The following is a 12,728-nucleotide window of genomic DNA, read 5'->3' as shown; positions in this document are numbered from 1 at the left end:
GAGAATCAGTGGTCTATAAGTCCAACTGTTGGCTGAACCAAACCATACTCACAGGTTGAGCGGCTGCCATGCTGGCCACTGGGCCTTGGTCTTAATGACAGTCAGCACTTCCTCTCCCTGCAGAGAGAGAGAGATGGGGAGGGGGGGGGGGGGGGGGGGGGAGGAGAGAGAGAGAGAGATAGAGAGAGAGAGATGAGTGACAGAATGAGAGAAAGAAAGAAGACAGCAGTGGTGTAAAGTAACTAAGTACATTGACTTAAGTACTGTACTTAAAGTTATACCATGTAACTTTTTTTATAAAACAAATCTTAAAATTGTCCTAACTCTTAAATCGCTAAAGTTTTAGAACACCCACTCCGTTATTTTCAGCTTCTGAAGCCTTCTCTTTATATGTTTTCTATGATACCGGGGTCCGGTTTTCGCGCAAAAATTACGTCATCATACACTACCGGCCAATCACAGCGAGGGTTATACACTGCCGGCCAATCACAGCGCATCTTGAAGTGGGGTCGCTAGCTATCACAATAGGGCGGCCATATTTGTAGGCGCCCGTGTGTCTCTATCTATACTCGGGTGAAACACTCCGTTTCTCCGGAATGCCTGAACGCACAGGAACCAGGGACCCCTCTAAAGATAGATCTCGGTGAGGTGGAGGCAGACGCGGGGGTGACGCGGGGGTGTGAGGCCCGGTCCGCGGCGAAAAACGGCCGAAAGACGCGGACGCTACTGACCACTAGTTGAGCAACTTACACAGTATAGCTTTAAGTACAATTTTATGGTAGTTGTATTTACTTGAGTATTTCCAATTTACAATACTTTTACTTCTACTCCACTACATCTGGGATTCAAATATTGTACTTTTACTCCACTACATTTATTTGGAAACTTTAGTTACTAAGTTACTTTGCAGATATAAATTATAATATTATAAAACATACATAAACCAATTTAGGACTATTTTATATCTTGGCTATTTGAAAATAGCCGATCTACAAGCTCACAACATGTCGTGCTGTGAGCTTGTAGATCTGCTATTTTCAAACATTTTGTTGCGAGCAGTTACTATCAAAACGTCCACCGGCTGTCAGTCAGTCTGTCAGTCACACGTCACACTTTTGCCCTTCTCACATCTCCGCCACCGTTGCCCCTATCCATGCCAAAATTTGCACACACACTCCTTGCCTGCCAAACCACTACCCCCACCCCTCATTTCTCACATGCCCCTCTTCTAGCGCCACCATGAGGCCGATTCTTGCAAAACACATTCTTGGACACTGCACCTAAAATCACACAAATCGGTACACAGTATGTCTACAGTCATGTCATCAACATGGACCTGGCACATTTAGCGCCACCATCAGGCCGATTTTTTTTAAACACATTTTTGGACACTGCTCCTACCGATTTTGCCCTAAAATCACGCAAAGCGGTACACAGTATGTCTACAGTCATGTCATCAACATGGATCTGTCACATTTAGCGCCACCTTAGTGCCGATTTTTTAAAACATTTTGGACACTGCTCTTACAGATTTTGCCCTAAAATCATGCAAAGCGGTACACAGCATGTCTAGACTCTAGAGTCATGTCATCAAATGGATCTGTCACATTTAGCGCCACCATCAGGCCGATTTTTACATGCGACCGATTTACTATCTCCCGATTTAGGGAGTCTTACTGGTACTTTTACTTTTGGTACTTTAAGTACATTTTGATGCCAACACTTTCATACTTTTACTCAAGTACATTTTGAATTTTTGACTTTTACTTGTAAGGGTGCCCTCACACCAAAATACCTAGAGTGGAATCCGCCAATGCATTTCAATGAGAATGGAGCGTTTTTTTGCCAGAAGAGGATTTCTGGAAAAAACGCTCCATTCTCATTGAAATGCATTGGCGGATTCCACTCTAGGTATTTTGGTGTGAGGGCACCCTAACAGAGTACTTTCAGTATTGATACTTTTACTCAAGTAAAACATTTGAGTACTTTTTCCAACACCGGAAGACAGAGCGCATGAGAGAAAGAATAAGAGAATGCATCAACGCAATAAAGAAAGGGATAATTAAAGGGGGCCCAAGATGACACATCGCCATGACACAGGGTGATCACTGTTATTAAAGACACCAAAGTGTTTCTCCGCTCTTAAAAAGCCAGAGAGCGCTGGCAAATTATATCCATTATCAGGACAATGCAGTCGTGTCATAATGGCCGTCTGTCTCGTCTGCACAACGTGCTTTTGCCCATTTTCCACTGGCCCAACTCCACACCACTCCACACCACACCGCCCACTTGTGTGAGGTTTTCCACTACAAGGTCCTTGGTAGAGTGGTGTGAAAGTGGTACTAAACAGGGTACTAAAAAGTATCCACTCTAGAGTAGGTCTGAGCTAGGCCACACAGGGCCAAACACATCATAATGACTGATCACTCACTGGCTTTTCATTTAGACCACCAGGATATAGTTGTAATACATGATAATAGATTATATTGTGTTATAACCACTATTATAATCTATTATAGTATATTATAATTATCATAGTAATACATTAATACTTTATAATGTATTATAATCACAGTTATAATCTATTATAGTGCATTATAATTAGGATAGTTGTAATACAAATTTATTATGTATTATAATCACAGTTAAAAGGGTAAATTTGTTTCTTACCGATAGGGATACTTTTGTGTAATGGAAAATGTAGATATTTTTATGTGGTGCGGTGTGGTGTGGTGTGGTGTGGTATAGTGTGGTGTGGTGTGGTGCTAAAACTGCAGTCGAAAAGGGGCTTTGTGTCCATCTCTGTGCTATTGTAAAGACCTAAAACTGCAAAAGAACCCAGCTCTCTTCTAACCTCACACAAACCTAAACCACTCTACTGTATCTTCCTCATTCTCTCTCTCCACCATTACGGTCAGTCTATGGACAGGCACACGGGATTTTCTATAAGAATGCCGTGGACATTACTTTTCCCGCCAATAGCAGGGTAGTAAATGATGGATTTCGGGCAAAGGAGCTGATTAGAATCCAATTGAACACTCTGAATATGCTAAATTAAATGAGTATCCATTGTCTCCATCTGACTGCCCCCCCCCTCCCCCACCACCCAAGACACACAGACAGTAAGACACAGACACAAAACTGGCAGATAAGAGACCGAAAAACAAGACACAGAAGAAGAAGCAAAGAAAAAGAAAATACGGCAGACAAACAAGAACAACACATTACGATATAGCGACAGATGGACTTGTTCATTTGGTAGACAAAACGTTTGAAGATCACATACTGTACACACACCCACACACACACACACGCGCACATGCACCAACAGAGTCTGTTTTGCTTATTTTGCATCAATATACTTTCCTCAATGCTTCAGGACATAATCTGTTATTCCATCAAGAAGAGATGGAAGAGGAAAGCAAGGGGGGGGGGAGACAGAGTGAGAGGCGAGAGCGAGGGATGACATGACGAGATGGAGATGAAACAAAGGTTAGTAAAGAGGAAGAAAAATGACAGGCACACGTCGTCCCGCATCTAAAAAGGGAGTGAAAGAGAGGGATGAGGGGAGGAGAAATTGAAGAATGGGTTCGCTGAAAAAGCAGGGGAGAGATGGACGGAGGCAGAACAGACAAAATGAAAAGATTTAATGAAGATGGCAGAGACAGAGGCAGGATGGGGCGCTGAGGGGAGGCGCAGCGGGGGAGAGGAACGAGGACGCGGAAAGTTAATGAGGAAGAGAAAAGCAAAGGAGAGGACATAACATAGGAGGAACTACGGATCGGGCGGCTTGGGACCAGGAAGAGAAGACAGGCCCACGCTGTCTTGGAGATGTGTTGTAGACAGGGGTGTCGCACCAAATTCTGGGCCCTGGGTAAAAGCATTCAATGCGGGCCCCCCCCATGAATGTTCTTCATAGAGGGGAGGGGGTTCGACCCATTTAGACTGGGAATGCATTGTTTTGTGCTTTAACTATTGAAAAATCTTGAGAATTTTTTTTAACCTCTCTCTATGTCAGTGGTGCTCAAACCTTTTCATGTGAAGGACCCCCAAAATGATATGTATTTGACCACGGACCCCCCCATCTCAAAACATTTAGTTCCAGGGACCACCCAGAAGCAATTTTTCAATAGCTAAAGTATAAAATAATGAAGGCCCCTCCACCTTGGGCCCTAGTAACTCAGTCCCACTTTCCCCCCCTTGTGACGCCCCTGATTGTAGATAAATAAGAGCAGCAAGTGAGAAGCTGAAAAGGTTAGGAGGAGGAATATTTTAGTTCAGGGGGTGGTCATAGTGACACGTCCCAACAGCATGCCACACACGCACACTCACACCTCACAGTTCTTGGTACAGTAATTGGATTCCACTGTGGTAATTCTCCTTCAGACTAGAGAATAGTTGGTTGTTAGTGAGTTGCCTTTCATTCTCTGCGGGGTAAAACATTAAGACAGCCGCAGCCGGTGATGGAACACTACAGCCAACTGCACAGCTGCATGGAAAGAGAGGCAAACACAAGTATCAATCAACAGATAAGTACAGTACGTTGATGATACTGTATGTGGTTTAAGATCCTAGTCAGTGACATGAAGTCACCTGCAGTGTGATACAGCGAAAGAGAGAACCAGATACTAGTCTCACAATTACATCTCTCAATACATGTGCTGATAACTAAATTCAAATGTAGTTGCTAATAAATCATTTCACCATCCCATCATCTTGGTTCTGCACTCAGTTATCTTTTAAATCTCCTAATTGTTTCCACAGAGTTTGGATATAAACACCAACGCAATAACACCGGCGGATATCTCAGCTTGTCTGGAGCATGAGACGCAGAGATACAAGAAGATTGAGAGGCATACAGACCAAGTCAGACAGACAGACAGACAGACAGACAGACAGACAGACAGACAGACAGACAGACAGACAGACAGACAGACAGACACAGTTAAATCGAGAGAGAGACAGACAGACAGACAGACAGAGAGAGAGAGAGAACAAGATCAAGATCTTCCCAAATCCCCAACTGATCTCCGCTCTACCCAAGTCTCACTCCCTCACTTTGGAAAAGAGTTCTGCTGGAGGGACCTGGCCCACACATCATCATGTCTTTCTACCCATCCTAATAAAGGCTAACGAGCCAGGAGACTTTGGGAAAGGTTTTCTAATGTCTAAATGCAATTACACAGACGTTATGGAACAGATGGATGAGCAATGCTGCTGTAATTCTTTGTCTATCTGTGCTGGCTATTATGTTGTTAAATTACAGTAAAATAACTACAAATGCAACATTTAACAAAATGGTCACTTTAACAAGGTATTATAATTATATTCCCCACACTTTTATTCTCCCCATCTTGACAAGATGGTATATTCCCAGGTTCCGTAGGTCAGCTGCACAGGTGCAATGCATTATTGTTAATTGTGGCACATTTACTAACATGCCAAGTTTAGCTGAACTTGAACAACCGTTCCAGGCCGCCATATCCAGCCCAAGAAACCGTAGAAACGGGGGAAACAAATAAAATGTACTTCTTAAAATAAATGTATCATGCCTGTTGCTAAGGTATGGCAACATGACTGGTGTCTTGCCAGTCATGAACTGACGCCACTGCACAAACACACACAAAGTAGCTTAGGTTAAAATGTGCTAATTCACACATACATTGTACACACTCACTCACCAGTACAGTACACTTATGCATTCATGTCGTTGAACCACTGTCTTATAAAGCTGACAACATGAATACCAATCTGTCTTCTTGGAAATGTGCTGCAATTTAACTCCCCTATCTATCAAGTTGTCTTTGTGTAAATCCTCTGTTTTATACAGAGAGGCGAGGCTAAATGAGGAAGTGAAGAAAAAGAAGTTCTAGTTAAAAAATCGAACCTCTGTTCGAAGTGGAGCTGTGTGTGTGTGTGTGTGTGTGTGTGTGTGTGTGTGTGTGTGTGTGTGCAACAGCGCCCCTCCCTTAACATGTGTGGTCAGAAAAGGTTACTGCAGGCTACAGACACGCAGACAGACAGACCCACACACACGGCCACGTATAGGGAGCTCCACACAGCTCCAAAAATAAACAGAGTGAATGGGAAGGGTGATTTTTTATGACGTTTTTGACGTTGCTTCTCAGCTGTGATTCCACTCTTAACACAAGATGGTGCTGATCGCTAACTAGTGAAAAATGCAATAAAACAAAAGGACGAGCAAAGACGAGTACGGCGGTCTGGCACCTAAATAAAAACAGCCCGTTCTCACCCCTACTGCGTCTCACCCTTGACGCCGGGTCATGTCCCCAAAGGCGTCAGTTCCAAACACGCTGGGATGATTTCAGCGTCTAGCTGAGACACGCAGAGAGAGTGTTATGCGTATGCGCCGACACATGCCGACTCGAATACTTAGCTCCCTGGGTGGGAAGCGAACCCCCGTCTTAGTGATCATAGCCATGCTGCCCTACCGACCGAGCTAGCGAAACCTGGCTGACGAAATCCACTTTTTTTGTGTTTTTATCTTTGACAATGTGGATTCTAACGCAACATGGAGGTAACATGATCGACCACCTAAACCTAACCTTAACCTCAGTAAAACTATGCCTAAACCTAACCCAAACCCTAACCTCAAAACTATGCCTAAACCTAACCCAAATCCTAACCTCAGTAACTGCTGACGCTGGTCAGCTCCGTCATGGATAGTGGCTTGAAAGGTAGTGCCGTGTAGCTGGGAATCCAGAGGCAGTCGCTTCAAATCCCACAAGGGGATTCTCCTCTTTTTTTTCTTTTTTTTTTGACCACTAGAAGGTGCAATTGCATTACTTATGAAGCGCAGCACTTTCAGCGTCTTGCCCAGACGTGCTGAGATTCTTTCAGCGTCTTGCCCAGACGCGCTGAGATTCTTTCAGCGTCTTGCCCAGACGCGCTGAGATTCTTTCAGCGTCTTGCCCAGACGCGCTGAGATTCTTTCAGCGTCTTGCTAAGACGCCGTTTGGCGCCAACAGAAGTCTTGCTCTGCGTGCTGCAGGGAGAACACCTTGTTGACTCTAGTTGAGTCCGAATATTAATTCCATGCAACTTCATTCCTCATATGCCAAAATTATCTTTTTTGGCATATTCAATAGGAATATTGTTGTTGACAAACGCCAGTGCATGCCTAGCACCACCAGAGTTGGGGTTTGTACAGTACACAGACAATAACGGGTGTGGGTGTTTTGACGTGTGCGGTACGCAGCCATCGTGTTTAGCTTATACTAATGGTATCCTATGCAGCTAAATAAGATTAGAAAATGTAAATGAAAATTCATGAAAATTATCATGGAATAAAAATATGTCTCTTTAATAATATTTGATATAATTAACTGTTATTAACTGTTCACTTTGTCCATGCACAAAATGTGACATGTTTTTTCCATACTATCAGTATGCATGTGTGTAGCTTGGCTCATTGTCTTTTCCTATGTGCAACCATACATATCGTCACTGTCGGGCAGAAACCTTGTATCTCCAAGTTTCAAAATTGTATGTTTTTTGCAAAGTAAAGCCCTGCTTCATCATACAAGCCCGTCGCACAAAAGTAGTGAAGTAGTAGAGCACACTGTAGTAGGCATCACAGGTACGGTGTACCATATGTCCTCTGCTTCTGTTCAGATAATCACTTGTATTTGTTTGTCAGGGAGTGCACAGGAGCCTGCCTCCTTTTGTGTGCGCACACATTAACCTGAGGCTCAGGTAATCCATCACAGCAGTGTCAGATATAATGTGTGACATATTCACCTGGGGAAACACTGTCACATTAGTCAGCATGGATCACTGACTGCTGTGTTTTGTCTTGTCAAAATTCTCCGTCTCTTGCAGAAATATCAAAAAGCTGCAATTAATAATGTCGTGCTTGGAGAGTGGACAGTTTTAGGCATAGAGCTTTTTGCGCACGTCTTTACAATATCACAATGATGGACACAAAGCACATGCATGAACCCTGGTGTATACATGTTCAAGTACAGTACATACAGTAACGAAACTCGAGCATACATTGTCTATATACCAACACAGGTATAAAGACAAATCTTATACAGTACACTTCCTTATTGTGTCAAGAGGAAAATGTATACTTTTCTAGGACTTCTATGTCTTCTTCCTTGTATGTCTTTCTGAAAAGCCTGTACAATGCAGCAGTGTTTATGTGAAAAACAAGCCAGCCTCAATGGTTTCATTGAATCATTTCCAACCGAGATGCTAAGTTATAAGAGAGGAAAAACTTTACAAGATGTTGTCAAACACCAAAGATACAAGAAATTCATGAATCAATCATCATAAGTTGCAACAACTTCTCAGTTTGTGTTTGAACATGTTTTAACAACAGGCTGGGTAGCTACTGTACAACTACAGTGTAGTCACAGCTTTTGCTGCTACAATAACTTCATTGCGCATAGAACATAGTATAATAGTCAGGTGAAAACAATTCAACTCCAGATATGTTGAATGGGGATGCTTGACAGCGAGTGTGTTATTACAAATATATTGTTTAGATATACAATGAGAGAGGGAGAGAGGGAGGAGAGCAAGAGCTACCTGCCAGCACTTCATGAAAATACTTATTTTTACAGTCTACTATGCAATGCACTCATGTTTGGCAAAAGACGACTGATAAGAGAAGAGAGAACTTGGGTGTAACAGTGAGAGATGATAGCTGGTATAGTGAGACGGAGGGGGTGGAGTGACAGGGAGTAGCTGTAGAGTGTTATGGAGAGGAGAGAAGAGGAGGTGGGGGTCACAGTGTGAGTGAAAGTCCAGTAATTGCTTTGCCCTCAGGCCGAGCCGGGTGGTCGCTCAGTCAAAGCTGGTGATGAATTCCATGGCCCTGCTTTTGCCCTGGGAATAAAGTTACTCTTCTCAGGGATTTGTGTTTATGACCGCTGGAATGAACAAAGAAAGAGACTGCAAGGGCTGTTTAGAGGAGAGTGAGAGGAGGAGAGAAACAGAAAGAAAAAGGGAGAACAGCAAATGGTAAGCCCTTCCCAGAGCTCCTGTTAAATGGACAAGATGAGCTGGAGGGGATGTTTGGACAGAGATAGAGGGAGAGACGGGATGGCGGTTAATACAGCCAGGGCAGATGAGTTCCATCAAGACCTCTGACCTGTCAGGAGCATTCTGCTGACAGCAGTGGACAGTTTAGCTGGCCCGAGGGCCCCTGAGGGCCACACAGTGACGCTGGTGAAGAAGGAACTGATATTACTCTGTAAAGAGTGTTACTTTAACTCTCAGAGTTAAGTTACAATGAAAAGCTCCACCGGCTGTCGCTCAATCCGTCTGTCCGTCACGTCACATCACGTCACGTCACGTCAAGTCACACTTTTGCCCCTACTCTTATCTCGGGGCACCGTTGCCCCTATCCATGCCAAACTTTGCACACACACTCCTTGGCTGGCAAACCACAACCTTCAGCCCTGATTTCTCACATAGCCCTCTTCTAGCACCACCATGAGGCCAATTTTTGCAAAACAAATTTTTGGACACTGCTACATCAACATGGATCTGTCCCAATTCCCATATTGCCTCCTGATTGGCTACTAAAGTTTGTGTATGCGACCCGACAGTCGCTCATCTCCCGATTAGGGAGTCTTACTGGTTTAACTCTCAGTTAACAAATGGATAAATTAAAGGTAGGGTAAGTGATTTCATTTTATTCAAATAATAATAACAAAATGGGTCTATGTTCGGATAGTACTAGTTACTATAGAGTGTTTGGTCCATATTTGGACTGGAGAAAAAAGCATTTTCAGTTGCTCCACCAAAACTGTTGGGTGACAGGTTTTCCTCCAATCAGGATAGAGTGGGACCTTCCTTCAATCATGGCCTTACGCGAAACCAATGCCCGCCCCCACTTGATCATGATTGGAGGAAGGCCCCCGCCTGCACCTACATGAAAACTGAAACTTAAGTGAAATCACTTACCTTACCTTTAAAGCAACTACAGATCATTAACGGAATCAACTACCGGTATGTAAAAAAAGATAATAATAATAATAATAGAATGTTATATGTTATATACATTTTGTGTGTCCAGCATTTCCCACACTCAAAAAAGTTGGCTAAACATAGAAGATCACCGATTATGGTCAAATCACATATTTTCTAACTCCTCCTTGCATTACAAGCTGAATAGATTTCATTGTGTAGGTCTTTAAAGGGAGTTCATAATATACATACAGTACATACTGTACCGTATACATTTCTGATGGTGATTATGTGCTATTCAGGCTCCGGTCTCTGTACACAAACCCAGCCCAGCCCAGCAGGATTTCTTGAAGCAGCCTTGGAAAATATTAATTACTTACAATGACGAAAACACAAGTACAGTATATGGTAAGTAACTCTGGAATACAAGCTCTTGTGGACTTCTTTGGTTCCTGGTCATCTGGACTATAATTATCTTGTCACAAGACATAATTGGTATTTGTTGAAAGTAATTGTTTACAGTGACATTGACGTCCCTGAACTTTAACCCAATCCAAGCTCTGTAATGAAGAGGGACAGAACTTGCATCAGACCGCTGACGTGCGGTAAACACACCTCACACATCAGTAATGAGCAAGGTGAAGTTCCACCGAGGCCTCATCATCCACATGTGTCTGCAGATGGTTAACCCATTTAGGCCTAGAATTATTGAATGCTTTAACCAGTGAAAAATAGCAGATATACAAGCTCACAGCGCGGCACCGAGTGCCGCGCTGCGAGCTTGTAGATCTGCTATTTTTGAAAAAGTCGTGAGAATGTGTGCAAATCTTTGAATATATGTATTTTCAAAGCAAACGTTTGTAACTCAAATTTTGCTTCTGGGTGGTCCCTGGAACGAAATATTTTGAGTTGGGGGTACGTGGCCAAATAAATATCATTTTGGGGTTCCTTCACATGAAAAGGTTTGAGCACCACTGACATGGTAGTCTCTCAAGAACAGACTAACTGAGCTCCAGTTGAGTGAAAAGGACATTTTCTTTGACGATGGCTGGCCAGATTGACATAGAAACATAGGTTTTTCAAAAAAATTTAGAAGGATTTAAAAGACACTTATAGAATCGGGTCAAAATTCAAATTTTCACGATTTTTCAAAAACAGCAGATCTACAAGCTCGCAGCTGTGAGCTTGTATATCTGCTATTTTTCAATAGTTAAAGCATAAAATAATAATACACAGGGTACACATTATTGTGTATTACACAATAATGTGTACCCGTTCTGAATGGGTTTTAATCAAAGGAGAAGGGACAGACATTAGCAGGGGACGAGGAGGAGAGGTTGTCAGATGGAAGGTGTTACATTTACCGCCATCAAACAACAGTGTTTATCGGCGTTGCCCGCCACAATGTCGCCATTGTGCACGACCGTTCACAGATCGCGCACGCTCTGCGAGCGTGTCGTGGTCAGCTCTCGAAAACAACACACCTCATGATAATCCATTTCGAGCATTGATGCACTCGCCAGCTAGCAGGAGAGACATGGCAAACAGTTCATTACTAACCAACACTCAATAACTACCAGCTGTCAACCAAAGCAACAGGTGTGGTCACACGTCTTAGCAATTATTGAGTGCAGTTAACTCAACCACTGCATAGGACGAGTTTGACGAGCTATATTTATGGGTCCACTCTGCTTATGACGAGTATGACGAGTTATCAATTAGCTTTAATAACTATAAAACAAAAAAGTATGATCGCCGATTCGCCGTCCATAGCGCTCTATGGAAGGGCCCTATTCACAAAAAACGGATCCAGATCTTCCAAAACGGAAATGGGGGGGGGGGGCGGGACAACGACGCCTGTATCCTGTCTGCCAAAATCCCATCCGGTATAATGTTATACAACGGCCACGCTGGACTCGATAGGTTTCGCTTTGGGAAATGGCAGGCTGTTGTGTTTTGTTGCTTACCGTGCCTGGATCGTATTGTGAATGCAATCGGTGAACCATCGCGCAATGGATTCGCGCGCGCGCCCACGTTAAAGGTAGGCAAAATCCTGGCGGTGTGGACCATTAGAAGGGTCTTAAAAATAGCGGTGGGTGAGTTAATGAATACAAATTCACAATTAAAATATCAAGCACATTGAGCACATGCAATGGAGGCTAGCGAGCGTTGTGTTCTCTTTGCAACACAAACTGTTGGTGATGCCCTATTGAATTCAAATATATTTGTCCACCAACGCAAGCACGCACACACACACACACACACACACACACACACACACACACACACACACACACACACACACACACACACACACACACACACACACACACACACACACACACACACACACACACACACACACACACACACACACACACACACACACACACACACACACACACGGTAGAGGCCCTGCCTATTTGTGCCTATAGACTTTCTGCCAATTTCTTTAAAACACGTTTTGTTACTACTCCTACTTATTCTGTCAACTCTTTGGAGTCTACATCATACATGGGCAACTGGCGGCCCGGGGACCACATGCGGCCCCCACCTTCGCTTAATGCGGCCCGCAGGTTAATACCGGAATACTGATTGATATATTATTGATTTCAGCTGTTACAATCCCAAACATGACCTGCTTTAATTCCGGCAGTCTATATTAGTAGCTTAATGATCGGTAGTAGTATTAAAATGTATTTTTTTTTAAGTCCAATGTATTTGTATTTAAGTTCATAAAGTTAACATGAGTATATAACTAAATTTGTTTGAAATTAAATACAAAT

General features: G+C 43.2%; 1 protein-coding gene across 2 annotated transcripts in view; it reads right to left on the bottom strand.

Moving 5' to 3' along the window:
• LOC308293503 (spondin-1-like) overlaps nucleotides 1-12,728 on the bottom strand; it is a gene marked incomplete at both ends in the record, with an annotated part of 111,021 nt that overhangs the window by 25,598 nt on the left and 72,695 nt on the right. For both annotated transcript variants that reach the window (XM_080736066.1, XM_080736067.1), the window contains one exon: nucleotides 53-117. In XM_080736066.1, the coding sequence (XP_080592192.1) occupies nucleotides 53-117 (65 nt within the window). The remainder of the gene's footprint in view (nucleotides 1-52; nucleotides 118-12,728) is intronic.

Source organism: Nannobrachium achirus (genome assembly GCF_963921795.1).
Source record: "Nannobrachium achirus genome assembly, chromosome: 11".
Classification (NCBI taxonomy): Eukaryota; Metazoa; Chordata; class Actinopteri; order Myctophiformes; family Myctophidae; genus Nannobrachium; species Nannobrachium achirus.
The sequence above is the reverse complement of the archived record's forward strand: the minus strand, read 5'-3'. Positions and strand labels throughout refer to the sequence as shown.